This window comes from Polyodon spathula, chromosome 25 (genome assembly GCF_017654505.1).
Source record: "Polyodon spathula isolate WHYD16114869_AA chromosome 25, ASM1765450v1, whole genome shotgun sequence".
NCBI classification, from domain to species: domain Eukaryota; kingdom Metazoa; phylum Chordata; class Actinopteri; order Acipenseriformes; family Polyodontidae; genus Polyodon; species Polyodon spathula.
In genome coordinates, this window is record NC_054558.1 from 6,587,566 (window position 1) to 6,606,758 (window position 19,193).

The 19,193-nt window shown below is 43.3% G+C and overlaps 1 protein-coding gene and 1 long non-coding RNA gene across 2 annotated transcripts; one reads left to right on the forward strand and one right to left on the reverse strand.

Annotated features, from left to right (window-relative positions):
• Positions 1–981: 981 nt before the first annotated feature.
• Positions 982–8,974, reverse strand: LOC121299597 (EF-hand and coiled-coil domain-containing protein 1-like). Its single transcript, XM_041227416.1, has 8 exons — positions 8,246–8,974; positions 7,100–7,643; positions 4,389–4,507; positions 3,690–3,828; positions 2,521–2,683; positions 2,259–2,417; positions 2,079–2,148; positions 982–1,672 (listed from the first exon to the last, which is right to left on the reverse strand). Exons 1-8 carry the CDS (start codon positions 8,805–8,807, stop codon positions 1,533–1,535), a joined length of 1,896 nt encoding a protein of 631 aa, XP_041083350.1. The 5' UTR covers positions 8,808–8,974; the 3' UTR covers positions 982–1,532.
• A 5,719-nt stretch (positions 8,975–14,693) lies between these two features.
• Positions 14,694–15,984, forward strand: LOC121300387. Its single transcript, XR_005947520.1, has 3 exons — positions 14,694–15,127; positions 15,335–15,628; positions 15,741–15,984. It is a non-coding gene; the product is annotated as an uncharacterized LOC121300387 (long non-coding RNA).
• The last annotated feature ends 3,209 nt before the right edge of the window (positions 15,985–19,193 follow it).

Consider the following 19,193-nt stretch of genomic DNA (forward strand, 5'->3'; position numbering starts at 1 on the left):
TTGTGGCGGGTGACGTGTACTGACTGACAAACAAATATTGAAGCCTGTACACCTTGCTGAAGAATCGGTCTCACAATCACATTCAAATATAACATTTCATCACCCAAACGTGCATGCTCTGCTACAAATGATAGCACCCAGGAGGAAAATCACAGGGTGTTTCTGTTATTTTATAATTTTTTTCTGCATAAAGATAACATTTCTTCAAATGTGGCAACAGCTTCCTTTCATCAGCGAGTATCGCTTTTCATTGAATTCTATGGTGAGCAAGGATATGCAGTTTAGCCACTAGAGGGTGCCAGTCACACACAATCCACTGCAGTGTCCGAGCTATGCCTTCGCCTTAAACAATGTATTTCTTTATTCCCACGACTGCTGCATTTTAGCTTTCCCCTGACGCAATGGGTCAGCAGAGAAAACTACACGTGCATATGAGACTGTACTGAAAGAGTGGGCCTCAGCGTCTTTGTTTCATATCATTTGAAACAATAAACACTGTACTCAGAAATGCCTGAAACAACTGAAGCCAGTGCAAAGTCTACAGAAAATGATCTCATCTGCTTTATGAATTACAACGTTGCACCGTTCACAAGGACAGAGTTCCCTGATCAAGGCCAAGGCATGTGACACATGTCTGAGCCTTATTTAATCACCACTGGTGTGCACAGCTTCAGCATTGTTCAATATTACATATCAAAATATTATTACTTCTTGCTTGTTTACAATCTCCTAGGCACTCTACTTTACACAAACGATGGCCTTGTTGATGGGCCAGTTTGTCAGCAACAAAGGTTTAGCTGAAAGAGGCAAGCTTCCTAGAAACCAGCTACTCACAAATAACTAGTTTCAATGTCAATGATTATATATATATATATGTGTGTGTGTAACCATATTTACAGACTATTTTTAGTCTCTGTATTTCTAAATTGCAACAATGAAACATCTTACAACACAACAATGTAAACATAATATTTTCACCACTTTTTAATTTCTGAAATACCAGAAATGAACAGGAACAGCTATCAGTACAATAGACAAGCCCAAGGGTTCCAGCTACCTCTCTGTACAATTGGACATGAAGAGTGATACACTGTAGTAACATCCACTTACACGTAGGTGGCAGTATGTCCTCAGATAAAAAAATAAAATTAACGCTCACGATATATATACTTTGTACAGAGAATGGATACAAATATAGTACATTTAAAAAATAATTGAGACATTTTGCATTTATAGATTTCTATATATACACCATAATAGACAGGCTATTTACCGCTAAAGAACTGTAGTAAACAAACAGCTAATTAGAGCTTCACATCGCCTACGACTTCAAATAAACTGTGGTTTTGAACAGCAGTTTATAATCAGTGAAATAGAATGGTATCTGCTGAAGTTCATTTGTTTCTGTCTAATAATACAACACTTGGAATCTGGGAAGGTGCTAGACTGGCATCTTCAGTCCTCTGTTTCACATCCCATTCCCATTCTGGGCTCACAGGACTGCAGCTGATAGCCACTCTCTCTCCTCAGTCTCAGCAGGAGATGATCAGGGAGTTGGTGGTGCTGCACGGCTGCTCGGGTCCAGCCTGCCCGGCTGGTTCTGCCGCCAGTAGCTCAGAGGATAGGAGCTGCTGACAGAGGGTATCGAGCACTACAGGGGAGTGGGATGGACCTGGAGAAAGAGAGGCAGGACGAGGGGTTACCAAAGAGATAGCCAGCGTGAAGCTCTGCTAGTCATATTATATACATAGATCAATTAAGAATTCTTTTCTTCATTCGTTTCTCGTGATTGATCCTGATTCTCCTTGGATATGCTGTTTTTGAATTCTCTGCACTAATATGTTTCTTATGCATTTGTATCATGGCTGGGAGACAACATGCTGATGAATGTTTGTCTGATTGTTTCTTCTAAGGTCGAACCTGCTACCTCCTTGCTGTGTGACAAGGTGATGGGACCTCATGCACAAACTGCTCAGACACTCTTGGAAATGAACTGCTTTCGGAGCTTGCTTGGACCTGGACTTGGGAGTCACTTATCCCAGTAAAAGAAGGTGTGTGCTTGTGGCTTAGAACCTTACCATGGCCAGCTTTGCTACAGAGATCAAGTGTGTCCAAAAGGATCTTCCCCAGAGCCCTGCGAGAAATATTCTGCAAGAGAGATTCTGCATTAAACAGGCAGTTTATCAAGAAATAAAAGTATAACACAATTGCAATAGATCAGCTGATTTTAAAGAGCAGCGTGTGTTTGGAGTGGTTACCTGCGCTCGCAGCTGCAGCAGCAGTGTCAGTGCATCAGCCAGCTTCTCCTCCAGCAGAGAGAGACGCACGCGCTCTGTCTCAACCATCTGGAGCTCCATCCGCAGCATCTCCGCTTCCTCCTCCTGCAGCTGCAGGTCCTTCCCTGTCGAGCACAGCAGCTGAGAGAGAGAGGGGGATGTTAATACAGGACTGGAAGCCAGGGTCACATTACACAAGCCTCACTAACATCACAGTCTATCAGCTCCAGGCCTCGCCGCTCACCTTTTCCAACTCGCTCTCCGAACTCCTTCCCTGATCCTCGAGACGGGCGTGGCATCGCCGACTCCACCCCTTGAGCTCTGATGTCATGGCGACACAGGCCGATGCGTTGCCATGGAAACTGGCCTGGGCGATGAGCAGCTGGCGTGCAGCACTACTTTGACAGCTGTGGAAACAACAACAAAAACAGGGCATTTTGAGAAGGAGCTGCGCTCACCAGGTAGCGGCAGGTGGATCGGGAGCTCTGTTTTTTCAGAGGCCGCCACAAATGGTTTGTCACAATTTCAAGTGTAGTTTACTGGAAGTGTGCATTGCCCATATAAACAAACCATAAGGCAAACTCCTCTAGAAACTTAAGCAACACCAGAACAGGCTTGATCTGAGCATCCAGGGTGGAACTGCTTGAAAATGTCACCTCTCCCACAAAGTTGCCCAAAAGCTCTTGAAACGTCTACAGCATTTTCATCTCAAAGTTCAAGCAATTCTAAACAGTCTCGATTTCTGCAACTTGGGGAAAAACTGCTTGAGAAGTTCACCAGCAAGTTGCTTCAGTTTGTTGAAGGAAACAGCTGGGCCTGTCAATGCTCCCAAGTTCCACAGCAATATCTTAGTGGAAGCGATTCTATAGTGCTCCCTGGCTGTCAGTTTACCAGCCCTCAGGTGTGTGCAGCGTGAACCCTGCTCTCTGGAACGAGTCCTTGTTTACCGCTGTGTGAGTCAACGTTTAAGATACACAAATTAACAGTAATTAGCTACCAAATGGCTAATGAGCTGCAGTTGTCTCGTTTCCTCCTGTTGCCTGGAAGCAGTTAACAATCCAGAGCTAAATGGTTTCTTCCATTTCAAATGCTTTGTTGCCTCTGCTTTGCGTGTAGATACAGGACTGTGTTGTTACTAGAGGTAACAGAAACTGTCTTGTGTTTCTCTGACACTGTCCAAGGTACAATTTCTGTATCTCTATTCTATATTAAATACTTTGCAATAGCAGTAGCAATGCATCAGTCTATAGATATACAAAACTCCAGTTTTACAATTTGTGTTTGAGTATGGAAAACAAAAATAAACTGCAGTTGCAGTATTTGGGCACTGGTGGCACTGTGTGCTATGTGAACCGCTCCCTCCAAATGTGCTCTAGTAAGCATTCCTACAGAAAGCACAACGAAGGCACTCACCCTCTCCCACAGCAGCTGAGCTGGTTCAGCAGCCTCTTGACCTCCAGGAGACAGCACTGCCCTTCCTCGCTTCCTCTCTCCTCCTCCTCCTCGTCCGAGGCAGCGCGGCCTTCCACTGCCCGCTGGAGATGCTCCTCCCCTGTGGGACCACGAAACTGTTAGACAAGTGGACAGACTGGCACAGCGATACACAGGGCTTCACACGTCAGACACCGTGAAAATGATAGTGTTTAGATATTGTTAGGAAAACAAAGTTGAACTTGAGAGTGCAAATGAGAAAAACTATCGGGATCCTCTCCCGACAGAACACTGCCATACCTGAGTTTCCTCCCTGAACATTAGGTCACTGACCACTATCCGATTTCTGTTCATAGCTAGGTACTGCATTCTTGTGTCTAGCGGTAATGCTTGAGCTATATGTATGTGCTTTTGAATATTGGAATGAATTAATGGAAACTTACTATCAAGGCAATTGGTGTTGCATGCACTCATTTACAGACATCACATTAGTTTCCTTACAACAGCAATACACAGACACTCAGGGCTTCATCACTAAATTCAACAGCAATATTAAATTGCCATATTATTAGGAGTGCATTCCACAGTGGCAAAAAAAACCAAATTGACGAGTAAGACATTGCAGCACAGTGATAAACACATGGACGTACGGACACAGACAAACAGACAGGCAGGGCTCACCCGCTCTCAGGGAGCTCTCGTCTCGGCCCGTGGGGGAGCGTCGATGCGAGGGGGGTGGGCTGCAGGGGTCGAGGGTCACGGCGGAGGTCACCTGCTCGTCCGGAGTCTCAGCCCTGAAGCTGTGAGAAACAAACAGAACTGCAACGTGATCAATCTGCAGAGCGCCAGGCTATCGACCTTCCACGCACACAGCCCCGCGTGAAATAGAGGGGGTTATGAAGGGAGAGTAGCAGAAACAGACACCTCCTGATGCAGGAAGGCACACTGCAGATGATTCCAAAGCAAACCTGCAATAGAATAGAAGATACTCCCATGATATTTCACTAGAATATTAGTCCTAGCTTTGCAGGGGTGTGAACCTGTTAATCATTTAAAATGAATGCTGCCTGTGTACAGTAGAAATTGCAGGGCAGGAGTGTTAATCCTGAATCCACTGTCGCCCCCATGGGACTCTGTTGATCCTGAACCAGGCTGTGTGTGGCCAGGGGAGGGGTGTGTGTGCCCCGCTGGGACAGAATTACCAGGAGAGAACTTTCCCACTATTGCCAGGCTGTTTAAAGCCAAGCCAGCATCAAGCTAATCAGTCAATCAGAGCCCCTGTGAATCTCACCAAACATTAACTGTGTCTTCATGTCCTTAGATCTTTCTGCTTTCCTTCTTCACTTTCACCTTACACACAGACAGGACCTCCTAGTGCGTGCGAGAGGGACCCACAGTATAAGAATGGCTAAACTGAAAAATGACTGCGCAGATTTACTGTAACAAAACTTGTATAAGGGCATCTGAAGGGTTAATCTGATCCCAGATCTAAAGTGGCATTGTGTCTATTAAAGGGCACTGATAATTGGACAGTAAGCTCGTTAATTAGGATTAATGAGTCCCTCCTGCCGTGCTACACAGCCCACATGTCAATCTTCACCCCAGTGTGAGCTTGTGGGGGTGAGATTGGGGGGGGGGGGGGGGGGGGGGCTGCAGTGAGATACAGTGTTGCCACTCGCCCAGCTTTTGCCTGGTCAGTCTGGTTCAGACAGGAGCTCCTGGTTCTCAGGGAGTCAGCCAGCACGTTACATTGTATATGTTCTATATACAGTGGAACAGTGGATCACCCGAGTAGAAGGGTCGTGACAGCGAGCTATACTTTATTTAAAGAATACAACGCACTGCATTCTGAGCGACTGGTTCGTTTTACTGCATTTCTTTCACTCCACTAAATGGTCGATTTACTCCTCAAGTAGTTTATTTCCTAATTCTAAGAAGCTTAAACCCACAGTGATGCAATTTAAATGTTGTGTAGTCAATGATCTTAAATTGCATTTACAATGTGCAAACGCAACGAAGGTTTAGTGCTGCAGCTAATCTACTGTAACGGTGTCATGAAGCGACACTCTAAATGAACTGCAATTGTGTGTGTGCTGATTTAAAACCCCATAATGCCTCTTAATGCACTCTCGCCACACCTGCAAACTGCATTCGTTTTTTTACTTGCAAATTAACACAGGGGTAAATGGGAATCAAAATAAGAAGAGCCTCGGATTCTTTTGTGTGTGTCGTCCGGGTGCCCCAGAGAAAAGCAGCAATGCGTCTGCTCAGTGGAGACCACAGCCAGACCAGCCCGCCTCACCACCTGCAAACGCCCATTCAGCCAGCAGCCCCTCGAGTAACAAAGGGGAACCTTCACTCCTTCCAGAGCCTTTATCATTCCAGGGTACTGTTCCCCGTCCCTGCCACTGTGCACTCTGAAGAATGTTCCATCTATAGGGTACTGTACAGCTTCCCTGACAGGGTCAGTATCACCAGCACAGAGAAAAGAGGCTTAGTATTTGAAGGGATGTGCAATGGCTCAGTGATAATTGGTCAGCGAGTCAAACCCTGGGAAAGAGGCTTCCAAGAGGAGGAAGCCATTGAGAACGTATTTGTTCACAAGGCATGGCTTGGAACAATGTTATTGAGCTAGAAACAGGAACTGGCTGTCAGCATGCTGATAGGCATGCATCAGCTGGAGTATGGATGAATGCTGCTGCTGGTTAATTAAAGGGGCCTGTGTGTATGAGAAACAGCCCCACCGCTATCAGGAACAGACAACGCAGAGGTCAGTTACTATATACAGATGTACACATGATTAGAAGCCGGCTGCCCTTGTTAGGAGATCAAGATTAGATTGTGCTTTGCTTTGGGTTTCAAGTCTGGGCTGATTTCTAGGAAGAATGATCCTCCGTTGTCCAGATGGTAATCTCTTAAATAACAGCAGGCCAGTGCTCTGTAATTAACTCGACCTGAACGTTTCCTCATCCGTTTAAGACAATTCTTCCCTCCCCTCCCTCCCTCTCGCTCTCTCCCTCTCTCTCAACAATGCAGTTTTGTAACATTATGTAGTTTGATGATGCAAATGACCCCGTCCCTCAGACCTGAAGACTGATTACAGTTCACCAGGTAAAACAACATTAACATCCCTCCTCTTCTTCAAAGCAGTGCCGTTGGTTCCTCAATGAGGTCTTTAATTACATCCACAAACAAAGCAAACAGCACATCTGTTTAACATCTCATCAGGTAGGCTGCACTTTCATCCACACATGTCCGCACTCGGTGGCCGTGGGATAGACTGGCTATTAAAACTGCTTGTCTGTCTGTGAGCTGTAGGGTCGTGGCCACATAATAAAAGCCAGGAAAAAGCAGTAATGCTGCAAAATGGAACAGAGGCAACAGATGCTTACCGGTAGCTTTGCAGCTCAGCCTCCAGCTCCTGGATCCTCTCTTGCAAGCAGGGCACCAGCCTGGCAGTCTCCTGGATCTCCCTGACTTTCTCAAGCCCGTTGACCAGAGCTGCCCTGGCATCTTCAGCCTTCCTCTTGATCTCCGCGTTCTCCCACTGCAGCCGAGACGCCGCCTCCTCCAGCTGCTGGATCTGCTGATTGGCTGCCATCAGCTCTTCCTCCACCCTCTGATTGAACCTCATGGCCTCCTCGAGCTGTCCGTCCCGCGAGGCTCTGATCAGCTCCAGCTCTTTCAGGAGGGCCCTGGTGCCCCGGCAGCACTCTCCCTTGTGGTGACGAGCCGCCCTGCAGGCTGGCACCTCGACTGGCTTCTGCTTGCTTGTGCCATGCGGCTCTGCAGCTTTTTCTCTCCGCACTGCTACTTCTAAGGCCAGGCAGCGGGCGTCACTCCCCTGCAGGGCTGATCTCAGATCCTCCACCAGTTCCAGCAGGCTGGCATTCTCCATCTCCAGGCGGCACTGTACTGCCCCCTGTTGGCCGGAGTCTGGAATTGCAACACAGGGAAGGGTTATAAAAGTGCCCTCCTACCAGTTAGAAAATAAAACCCTGGTCAAAGAATTCTAAATGCCTTTCACCTTCCCTACAAGTCCCCTCAACAAGAATCTGGGAACATGCAGATGGAGGCCAGGAACGCCTTAAATGATCAAAACTTGAACTTGAAATTGCAAGACTTAAATGCATTTGTGATGTGCAAAACCAAATGGGTACAGATTGTGATGTCCCTGTAATCCTAAACAAAGAGGTGGTATGAAACTGAATAGGGGGCTCAATCCATCAGTTAGGCAATCAATCAATGAGCCACTTTTTATACAGAGCCTTTCAATGTATTAAACCTTTACCTAACCAGGAGGTCCCTTTAAGGGAGCAAGGGTGAAAGTGTTAACGGGTTTGAACCCTAACCTAACGCACTGCAAAAACAGAACATGCACCCTCACTCAAATCAGCCTGCTAAGGGGTCTGCTAGAGATTCAACAACGTTGTTGGCAATTGCGTTTTCTGAATGTTTATGCATTAATAATAATAATAATAATAATAAATAATAATAATAATAATAATAATAATAACCTGTTTCATCTCCACACTCACCGGAGCAGAAGTGCAGTTTATCCAGTTTCAAGATCGATCCAGATTTCTGACATGTCCTCTTGACCGACTGTCGGTCCTTGGAGAGGTCAAAACTGACACACTTCCTCCGCCGCACTCGCGGCCAGCGAAGTCTAATCTCTCGCTCTACGTGTTCTGTCTCCGCCGCAAGAGGTAGGCGAGTCTCAGCTTGAGACCCCCCAGAGCGGAGGCAGAAATATCCACAGAGCCTGGAGTGAAATTCCCTGAAGCCGAGCTCCCGGGGCAGCCCGGAGCAGAGCCCTCTCGTCTCATTCCCTCCCGCCTCCTCTACTTCCAGGTGCTCGAGTAACCCCAAAACCGAGCATAATAGTTTGAAGTCCTCGTCGGAGATGAGATCGTCTCCGCTGTAAAAGGCCAGGTGATGGAATATTTCCTGGAGGTACTGGTCGACTCCGGTGGCTAGGACTACAATCTCATTACCCACGCCGGGGTCCGGTTTGTAGTGGTGTGCCAAGGCGCTGCAAAGCCACTCGCTCCGGCGAGCTGGGCGCACGGAAGAGCTGCTAACTGGAACAGATGTCATTCTTTATGGGTGCGTAAAAGTACTTTGGCATTCGCAGTTTAACAGTTAATACATGATATAACTATTATACCACCGCGACTTAACTAATTTAAACCATGCGGCATTAATGCAAGTGTTTAAAAATGATAAAACAAATAAAATAAAAAAATAACAAAATGTGAAGATAGTAAAATTTTTACGCATATATATAAGTTTTCAAAAATATCAATTAAAATAAATAGTTTATGCAACATGCAGTATATATATATATATATATATATATATATATATATATATATATATATATATATATATATATATATATTATTTTTATATCCAAATCCAATTAAAAAAAAAAAAAAAAAAAAAAAAGAGACAAATTTTTAGCAATCTGGAACATTTTACAGTTTGAAAACAAAGCAAACAAACAAAAAAAACCATTTGTTTTATCGATGTCCATAAATACCAGTATTAAAACAATTAATTTTCCCCCCCAAAATGTAATCGAGTCCTCGAGCTGTCAGATGTTGTATTTCCAAAACCCCTCTCTCTCACACACGCTCCACAACTTCTGAGCAAAAGCGAGAGAAAGGGAAGCTTTTAATTTAACATGGGGGGGGGGGCTGTGTTCACAACACTGCTCCCACCCACCGTTTCTGCTGGGGGTGTTGTCATAGGGCGAGGATTAGGGTTTAAACAGCGTCTGGAAGTCAATAAGCACATGAGCCTCGGGTACTAGCGCCGTAAAATTTAAGATCAAAGCCTCGTCCGAGTGTTTTAACTGCGCAACAGACGGAGACGATAAATTGAAAATTAGGAAAATTACAGAAAATAGTAAATAAACAACAAACGACAGATTGGAACGGGGGTAAATTGTGAGTCAGTAGCTGAACAAAAGAAATGTTGTGCATATTTAAGTTTGTGTTCCTGGTGGAGAGAAAGACAGTCCCTGTTCATATATATATATATATATATATATATATATATATATATATATATATATATATATATATATTTAAGAGTAAAGAACCACGTTTTGATACCAAATCAAATATAGTAAGAATAAAATACACTGGTCCTGTCTGGTCCAAGGTGTTAACATACAGGTAGACTGTCTCCTTGCCAGTGATCTGAGGCCACCATTCAAATTGCAGCCAGGCAGTGAGGGGCTGATCAAGGGGGCTTCCCAACCCCGGTCCTGGAGACCCCCTTGTATCTTCTGGGTTTCATTCCAACTGAGCTGTGAATGACTTAACTAAACAATTAATTGAACTGATCATTTGCTTAATTAGTAACTTGAACTCTGTAGCCGAGAACAATTTTAAAAAAGCTTAATTATGCAAATGAGTAGTTAAATACTGGATCTCGTTAAGTAATTGAGAGCTCAGTTGGAATGAAACCCAGAAGATCCTGTGGCGCTCCATGGCCAGGATTCGAGAACCCTGCTAGACGGGATAAACTATTTTTAGAGCATTTTACAGCGCTGGGTAATCGCCAAGGGCACTGTACCACGCTCCCCATATTTTTGTAATTAGAACCGGTAGAAAATCTACTGGCATCTGCCTTTTTGGGCTTTCCTATATGCAGATTCTACTGCCAGTAAGAATCCCGTAAAAAAAAAAAAAAAAAACGGCTGCCAGTACTTCTGTTGTATTGACTTTAAGTTTAGAGAAAGTGAAATGGATGCTTAAAATATTTGTTTTGTGCAGCAACTGGCAGTGGCGGACTTTATATATCGCCACGTTGTGTCAGTGTTTTATTTATTTATTTAGTGAGTTTAATCGTGTATAGTTTTGACGGAATTAACTCATTCCTCTCGTTGCAATCTGAGCGAGTTGAGCAAACACGACTGGCACCAAAGCGAAACACGCCTTTCATCATTCATAATAAATGGAGGACCTTCCTGTGTATTTAACACTAAAATATGCCTCTCTGTAATCAGACACACACAATAGAGTCTTGTCTCGCCCGGTGGTTTAGCTGTAATAAAACATGTTATATATTCCTTCACTGAAAACTTTTTTTAAAAATTATTATTATTTAATCAAAGCTGTTTGTTAACGTTATTCATTCAACCCCATGCTGTCAAATTTAGTCCACAGGTATTGGTAGACCAAAACCCATTTAATAAGCATGTTACTTACTTACACACACACACATATACATAGCATAGCCCACATTTTGGTGTAAAAAAAGTAGAAAGAAAAAATATAAGACTTCTTCCTATATGATTTGCATGTGACAACCAACCCCCATAACTATGTGACAACCTTCCCCAACCAGACTTTACATGATAATTTAATTCTCGCTGTACTACTGGGAGAACCTTCTGGTTTACACCAAAAGTTAGCCAAGTATCTGGTTCTATTAAACATGGCCACCAGTTCAAACAAACTCCAGTACTACTAAGAGTTATAACATAAATAACAAGATATGCAATTTTTTACTTTCGGTATGAAAAATAATGAAATATCTGCTAACCTTTATGTTAGATGGAATTGACCTCAAATTACAAGATGGTTGACTTCCAGACAATAGAACACACATTTCAGTGTTAGTATCACCTGCCTGCACCATCTAGTGTCATAGCTATGAGCACTGTGACAACGAACCCGTGTGACTACGAACCCGTGTGACAGCGAACCCGTGTGACAGCGAACCCGTGTGACAACCACCCCCATTCTCCCCTACACTTTGATGTTTATTATTTGTAAAGTATCGGGCAAAATATAATGTGTGTGTGTGTGTGTGTGTGTGTGTGTGTGTGTGTGTGTGTATATATATATATATATATATATATATATATATATATATATATATATATATATATATATATATATATTTTTATTTTGCAGATCAACAAACTCATTTCAGACAAACAAACGCAGAACAACCTCCCTCTGTGTATTTATGTTGTGTAAATAAGCACTATATACGGGATGTGTTCAAATATTGTAATGCAGGTATCAGTCAGGTATTTTAAGCCATCTAAAGTGTCAGATAGTTTGCAGTTTGAATGATGTCACATTAAGATTAGCTATACTATTGATTCTTATTTAATTCATATATATTTATATACACTTCATGCAGAACGCTGGCCTGCTCTCTGGTTTGAATCACTTTGTTCTAGAGCGAAAGCGCCCACAACAAATCCAAATCCTAAAAGCTTACTTTGAAGTAGATACCCTCCGTAAAAAAACATAGATTGTCCTTTTCTATTCCCCTTCTTTATTTTGTAACATAGCTCCACAGCATTGTTTAACCAAGTGTTCAATCAAGGCACCCCTTCAATTTGGGGTTTTGCCTGCACCCATTCTGAGAGGGACGTGAGTCACCCAGTCAAAGAGCTATGAGTGGGTGTCTGATTAAGAACTACCTGAAATAATCACACACGGGAGACACTTAATACCTTCCGGAGAATAAAACACACAGAAAACAGGGCACCTGGCGCTTTGGTCTGCTCCTCGCCCCATTGACACATCCCCTAACAATGTAGAAGCGAGGGATTCCAGTCATTTAAAACTTCCTGCCCGGTAAAGGGTTCGTGTGTCACTGCTGGCGGGGTGGGTCAGGATCTGCTTTATAAAGACACTGCTGAACCAGCCCGGTCACTTAAGGCAGATTTCATTTCAGATCATATCACAGGATTCAAAACCTCGGACCGGATGGTTCTGTTTTTTAAGTTGCAGGATTTAAATTTGATTTAACTTGTGCTTTAGAGCATGTATGTGCAGCATGCATGCCTGATTAGAAGCGATATGCAAACACTAAAACACATCTTTCACATAACCCAATTAGCCTTAATCTTGGGTGACCCAACGTTACACAAGAAAGGGGGGGATCAGTGACAATGCTGAGAGAACTAGGTAAGACATTGGTTTTAAAATGTTTTCTTGTAGCTTAGATAATTACAGTAATGGGTAAAACAATAGGACTGCAGAAGTATATTTTTAATGTTCCTTTATTATTAACAAAGGCCATCAACTTCACCTTAACACTCTGGCACGCCTTTCTTTCTGTAGCGGTGATCTTGTTGCAGATACAGCATCAGGTCAAATTGATTAGGTCAAATGGACCTCTCAGAACTACATTTCCCATCACCCCCCTGCTCACATATGTAACAGATGGATTTACAAGTGAGCAGGAGGATGATGGGAAATATAGTTTTGAGAGGTCCATGCGGGTACATGTGAAGCCATCTTGCGGCAGGGAATGCAATTGAAAAGTTTAAAAAATTGGTCAAAATGTTAAAAAAAATAAAAAAATAAAATAAAAACAATGCACACACCTTACGTAAACAGTTGTAGCAACACATGGGAACATGTAACACAATAAAATAAAAAAAGGTCCTTATTTACCCTTTAACACACTGCCCTTCAGATTAAGATTTGTGGAAGCCATTTTAAACCTCTAGTGCAGTGGTGTCAATTGGGCAGTGTGAATCTTTACAGCGGGTCCAGAATCTCCTTTCTCACCTGCCTTCCTTCTGCTCCTTCACAGGCAGCACAGTGTGAAAAACATGCCTCCCAGGCAGTGTCACGGATTAGATTATCTTTCCCCTGCGCTGGCATTGTGTAATGTGCCCTCATTCAGCACTCAAACACAGGACCTATTGTACTATTGCAGTGAAGAACACTAAACACTGAATAGAGACGCATCACACACCACAAACTGCACACACACACACACACACACACACACACACACACACACACACACACACACACACACACACACACACACACCAGCAATGGTCGTATCGGATTTTTTAACAGTAAATTAAAATTTAATTTATAACACATTTTAAACAAGACTTTAAATCAAATACACTATTTATAGAAAATACAATATATTTTCAATAGAAGCTTTCTCCCAGACAGTTTCAGTATGGTAGCCTGTGACTGGTCACTGGATCACAGTGACCTTGCTTACTGGAGTGAAAAGGCGTCACACCTCAAAGGTTATCCCCTGAGCCCCCAGCCCCCCAGCCCCCAACTCAGATCGGAGTCACACTGACAGAAGGAGCAGGCATCGCCGAGTCTGTTATTGTAGACTGAGGATAATCCCAGCGCAGGGTCCACGCGGTGTCCACACCATATGTCTCTACAGGGGTCTTCAACACCCCTGCTAAATTTATGGCACCACACTGGACGCCAGCAGCTGCTGTTTTATGAGGTCCTTACACAACCTTTAACCTGCAGAGTGGAACTGGCCAGTGTCAGCTGCTCTATGAAACAATTCCTGTGTTGGAAACTCTAGTCCCAAGTCTTCCCACTTCCCATTTCACAACTGGGATTCCCTTAAGAATCACGTCCGCTTCGAGAGTTCCAGGGAGTTCCTAATAAAGCGGCCACGCTTGCAGACTTTAGCTGAGACCCAAACTAAATCTGATCGATAAAGCTTTCTCATCATACTACCTGAATTCAGTGTTTGCATTGCTGAGTATGTGGATTAGCCCTACATTTTTGTTGAGAATTTGGCAGACCAACGTGAAACGTAATGCTTGTGTAGATAATCATGTTCTGTGAAGTATCAAACATGGATGATGTTCTGTGAATATGTCGTGATGAAGGAATGATCATTGTCTCTTTGGGGCAGTTGTTGTGCCTTGAAAATACGGGACCGCAGTGATTCAGAGACTGATACTAGCTGTGAGTGCTGTCTATGGCTCTATCCATTTATGCCTGACGGACTACACCTGCCTGAGATGAATGTTTTTTCTGCAGCAGCATTGCAAAGAGCTGACTCCATATATGCACCAACGCCACCTGGTGGTCATCATTGTCTTTCAGTCTTGTATAGGTCTCCGCAGTGCAGAAACTTGACTGTCTGCAGGCAGATGACCCAATACTCCTTTATAACAAGGCATTTGTCATTCTTTTTTTTTTTTAATGCATCTTTCTTTTCAGCAGCTTTGAGTTTGGGCCATCTGCGTTCCTGGACATGCTATTGTTTAATAGAAATAAAACAAGAGCTTGTTTCTCCCTCCCTGTTTTTAACAGCAGTCTGTTTCATCTCAGCAGCCTGCAGGCTGGGGAGCGTTGTGTTTGTCTACCCGCCTCGCTGTGCACATGCCCCCTCTATAAATCTGTCTCCTCCCCTTAACCCTAGCCCATTCCAGGACAATGGCGCTGCCTTTGGCTTGATTTACAGGGGAAAGACGTTTATATTCCCGAAATTAGATCTGGTTTGTGGGCTTCACCAGCTGTAATCCCCTCCTATATCCCTCCATCCCCCCAGGATGTTAAAGGTTTATTAAAACTTGGCTTCGCTCTTCAGCTCAGAAAGTGGAACGGGTTGACAACTGAAACCAGGACCATTGCGGAAGACCAATATAGACAGTAAGTCTAAGCCTGTCAATGGCCTTTTTCATACATTCATTCCTGTCATTTATTAGCTGTCTACCACTGTGTAGCAAATCAACATTAGCCAGCCTGTTGAAGGACTAAATAGCCTTCTATTGGAGCAAAACCACAGGAATGGTTAAGCCCAATGGAAGCACTAAAAAGAAATAACAACATAGCATTTCTCTAAACCTGCCTTTACAGACTTTGAACTTGCTTAGGGGATCCCAGAACCACTCACAATGACTGCAAATAAAACAGCAGTGTTAGAAAGCAACTAAAAGGCTTTTGAAGAGAGTCTATTGCACTGAGCAAAAGATTGGGAAATGGGGCCCACAGACCTGCAGCCGGTGACTGAAACTGGGGAGCACAAAGCAGGCAGCTCCAGCGATGCGGCAGGGAGTGTGGAAGGCAGGTTTTTACAAGCTTGTCTGCATTACATCAGCAGGGCATACATTTACTCAAGAGAAGAGCCATCTCAGCGTGCTGCGCTTACAGGTATGAAAGTTCTTTAGATTTTTTTCCTGACCGCATATCAAAACAATGTAAGCACGTTTAGCGGTAATAAAAATGTGTGCTAATCCACGGAATTGGTTTTGAATTTCCACAGGAATGTGTCTAAATCCCACTTCTGAAGAATCCCAGGATCGTCGACACTCCTCTGAGGCACTTTGGGGCTCATTGCTTGAACATGAGAACTTTGGGCCGTGTACAAGTGTAGTGCTGATTAAACCGACACAGTGTAATCAGAGCGAATGAACAAGCCTAGGTTTGTTTGATCTGAATGTGCTCACTCATTCACACACACTCACACTGACTTATCACACACACTCATTCACACTCATCACACACTCATTCACACACACTCAGTCACACTCACACAGCAGCTATGGACAAAAGTTTTGCATCACCTAGAATTTTAGGATTGACGCATATTTTATTTTTTGGTTTTTAAACTATATAAACATATTTTAGATCTTTTATTGAACATCATGTGATCAACTACAAAATGATAAAAAAGTCTACCGGAAGCCATAACAGCAGTACAGTATTAGAATAGATTTTGAAATGTCACATTTTTTAAATTTTTGCCAGTTTGTCTTTAAGTAAAACTACAAAGCGGTATGTAATTCAATATGTTAACGTAACATTATTCAGCAGGTTTCATTCGACTTTATAAAGCAAAATTAGCTCGTTCTGTAGGGGGATGCAAAACTTTTGGCCACAGCTGTACATATAAACACAAACAAGGGTATAATTGGTTTGGGAATCTTAAACATCAAACTATTTCACTGTATTAAAAATTCTAAATAGCTTGAGTGTCACCTTCATGGGTAAGTTTGTGGCTAAGAGCAGTATTTGTATTGGCGTAAAAGCTGTATTTTGAGTTTTGAAACGGGAGCATTGCTCTGTATTTACTTTCTGGTTGTTTGCTTAGTAATGATCGTTTTGTAACTGTGGCTTAATCTGCAAATTCCTGGGTTACATTGCCCTGAAGTGCTGATCTGACTGAAGAGTGACTTCATTTGTTTAACTATTTAGAAGATTGATTCACATCATAAATGGCGCATTTCAAAAATCTTCATTTAATAAAGAAACAAAAATACAACTGTCGTGTCTTTAGAGGCAGTCAGAGTGAAGGGAGGGATTCAAGAATGACATTCAGCGATACTTTCTAGAGAATGTATTTGAAATGAAAGGGAGTATAGATTGTTTGTTTTGGGGGTTCTGTTGTGTCTAGAGGTTTGATCGAATAGCACTATACACCAGGTCATTAAACAGTGACCTGTATCTTAACCCTATCTAACCCTTAGTCTAGATTTGATACCACTATACTAGATCTGCTGACCCCCAAGCCCTCTGCAATGTTTATGAGTCCCGGAGGACTAATGCTTCCAAACGAACAGCCATCAAATCCTGCCATGCTCTCTTTCAAGTCACTTGATTGTTCTGAAGTTTGAGTTGTGCGTTCCTGCCACACATTCCTCAGAGCATTAACCTTGTGGAAGTGAGGTACCATCAGGACACCTGTTTGTTTAATGAAAGCTGCTCCCCTTGAAGACAGAGAGAGAGAGCTTAACAAATCAGGGACCTCTAACCTTTTGAGAGTTGGGATATCGACTGCACACCACAGAGGGAGGTAAGCTGTGTGGCTTAGTGTTTGGAGCAGAGAGACTGGGAGCGGTGTGGCTTAGTGTTTAGAGCAGAGAGACTGGGAGCGGTGTGGCTTAGTGTTTAGAGCAGAGAGACTGGGAGCGGTGTGGCTTAGTGTTTAGAGCAGAGAGACTGGGAGCGGTGTGGCTTAGTGTTTAGAGCAGAGAGACTGGGAGCGGTGTGGCTTAGTGTTTAGAGCAGAGAGACTGGGAGCGGTGTGGCTTAGTGTTTAGAGCAGAGAGACTGGGAGCGGTGTGGCTTAGTGTTTAGAGCAGAGAGACTGGGAGCGGTGTGGCTTAGTGTTTAGAGCAGAGAGACTGGGAGCGGTGTGGCTTAGTGTTTAGAGTTGCGAGACGGAGTGTCAGTGTGGCTTAGTGGTTAGAGGTAAGGGACTGGGAGCAGCGGTGCAGTGTAGCCAGAACGTGCTGGAACACAGTTCCGGTACTTTCAGATTTAGGACTGCACCACTGATTCGGAGGCAGTGTAGCCTGGTCATTAGAGCTGAGGAACTGTGATATGGTGATGAGGGAGTGTAGTGTAAACAGTGTAGCTAAAGCTTGTCCCGGCAGACATCATAAGAAAACAGCATTGTCTGTCTCCCGCTCCAAGAATGAGCTGTATTTATAAGAAGAAACACTTTGAAAGGAATAGAGATCAAGCAGCATTGTGTAGGAGACAGGGGGCTGCTTTCTCTCAACCAGCTATCATTACTGAGCATTCACGTGTGATAGCAACCTGGTCCAACCTGTCTATGTGAAAGTCACAGCTCCTAAATATCCCGGCATGTCTGTGTTCAGCCCATATAAAATAAAGTCTAGATTAGTCTTTAACATGTCCAAGCACAGCTCCAGAATAGATCACCCCGTGAAATGATTTCAGTAAACTCCTCAGGTGACGGTCGGAGTTGCCTGACACACTCCCATTATGGATTCTGACCTGGGATGAGGTTAAAAGTTCTATAACCATTTGATGTTACTGTAATAAATAAGCCCTCCCTTTCTATACAGATAGATAGAAGTTAGAAGTATTTTAACTTCTGTAATGTTCCTCAGTCATGCTCAGTTCAGCTCACACAAATCGAATTCCTTAGTGACAGTTTGCATTTTTTTTAGCGTGTATCGGATTGACAGTCCAGTTTGTTTATGTTTCCAAAAGGTAGTTTCCTCCCCCCCTTTGAAACCTGCTTGCCACATTCAGCCTTTGCAGCAGTAGGGGGTTATAAAGCTCTACAGGAAGCAAAACAAGATATTAAAAGGTTGGTTTCTTTTTTTTTTCCTAAAGGAAATGAGAATCAGTAAGCAGACAGTATGAAAGGTGTTGCCTAATATTTAAACACAATGACGTATTTATACTCAGCCACCTACAGAGCCCTTACATCCTGCCTCACAGCTATGATTTCAGAGAGGCAGGGACAAGCTCAAACACAGACCTTCTCAGATTAATTTGTTAGAAGAAAAAAGAAAACGGTTTATCAAAGTGACTGCGGGTTTCCGGCGACTCTCCCCCTATCAGGCAAAGGCAGCCTCTCTGGGGGGCCTGAGATATGAATTACTAATATTTCCACATACAGTAGAACCTCTGAGTTAGGAACACCTTGGGAACGGAGGCTGTTCTAAATCTGAAATAAAATACTTTTCTGTGGTTTTAATAAATGTGTACACTTGCTGTCTACTGCCTTAATGTGGAATATAATACAAAGATACAGCACAGTAATGCAAAACTCATCTTGTGATATGAAAGGCTTTAAAACTGTACTATACAGGGGGGAGGGCTCAATTTAACTTTTCTGATTGTAACTGTAGCAAAAACACTGCTTTAAACGCCTAGGAAAAACCTGGGTTAACGTGCTTGTTTTTATTTCGTTTTAAACAAAATGCATTCACACAGCTGGCTCAGTCATTCTTTGGCT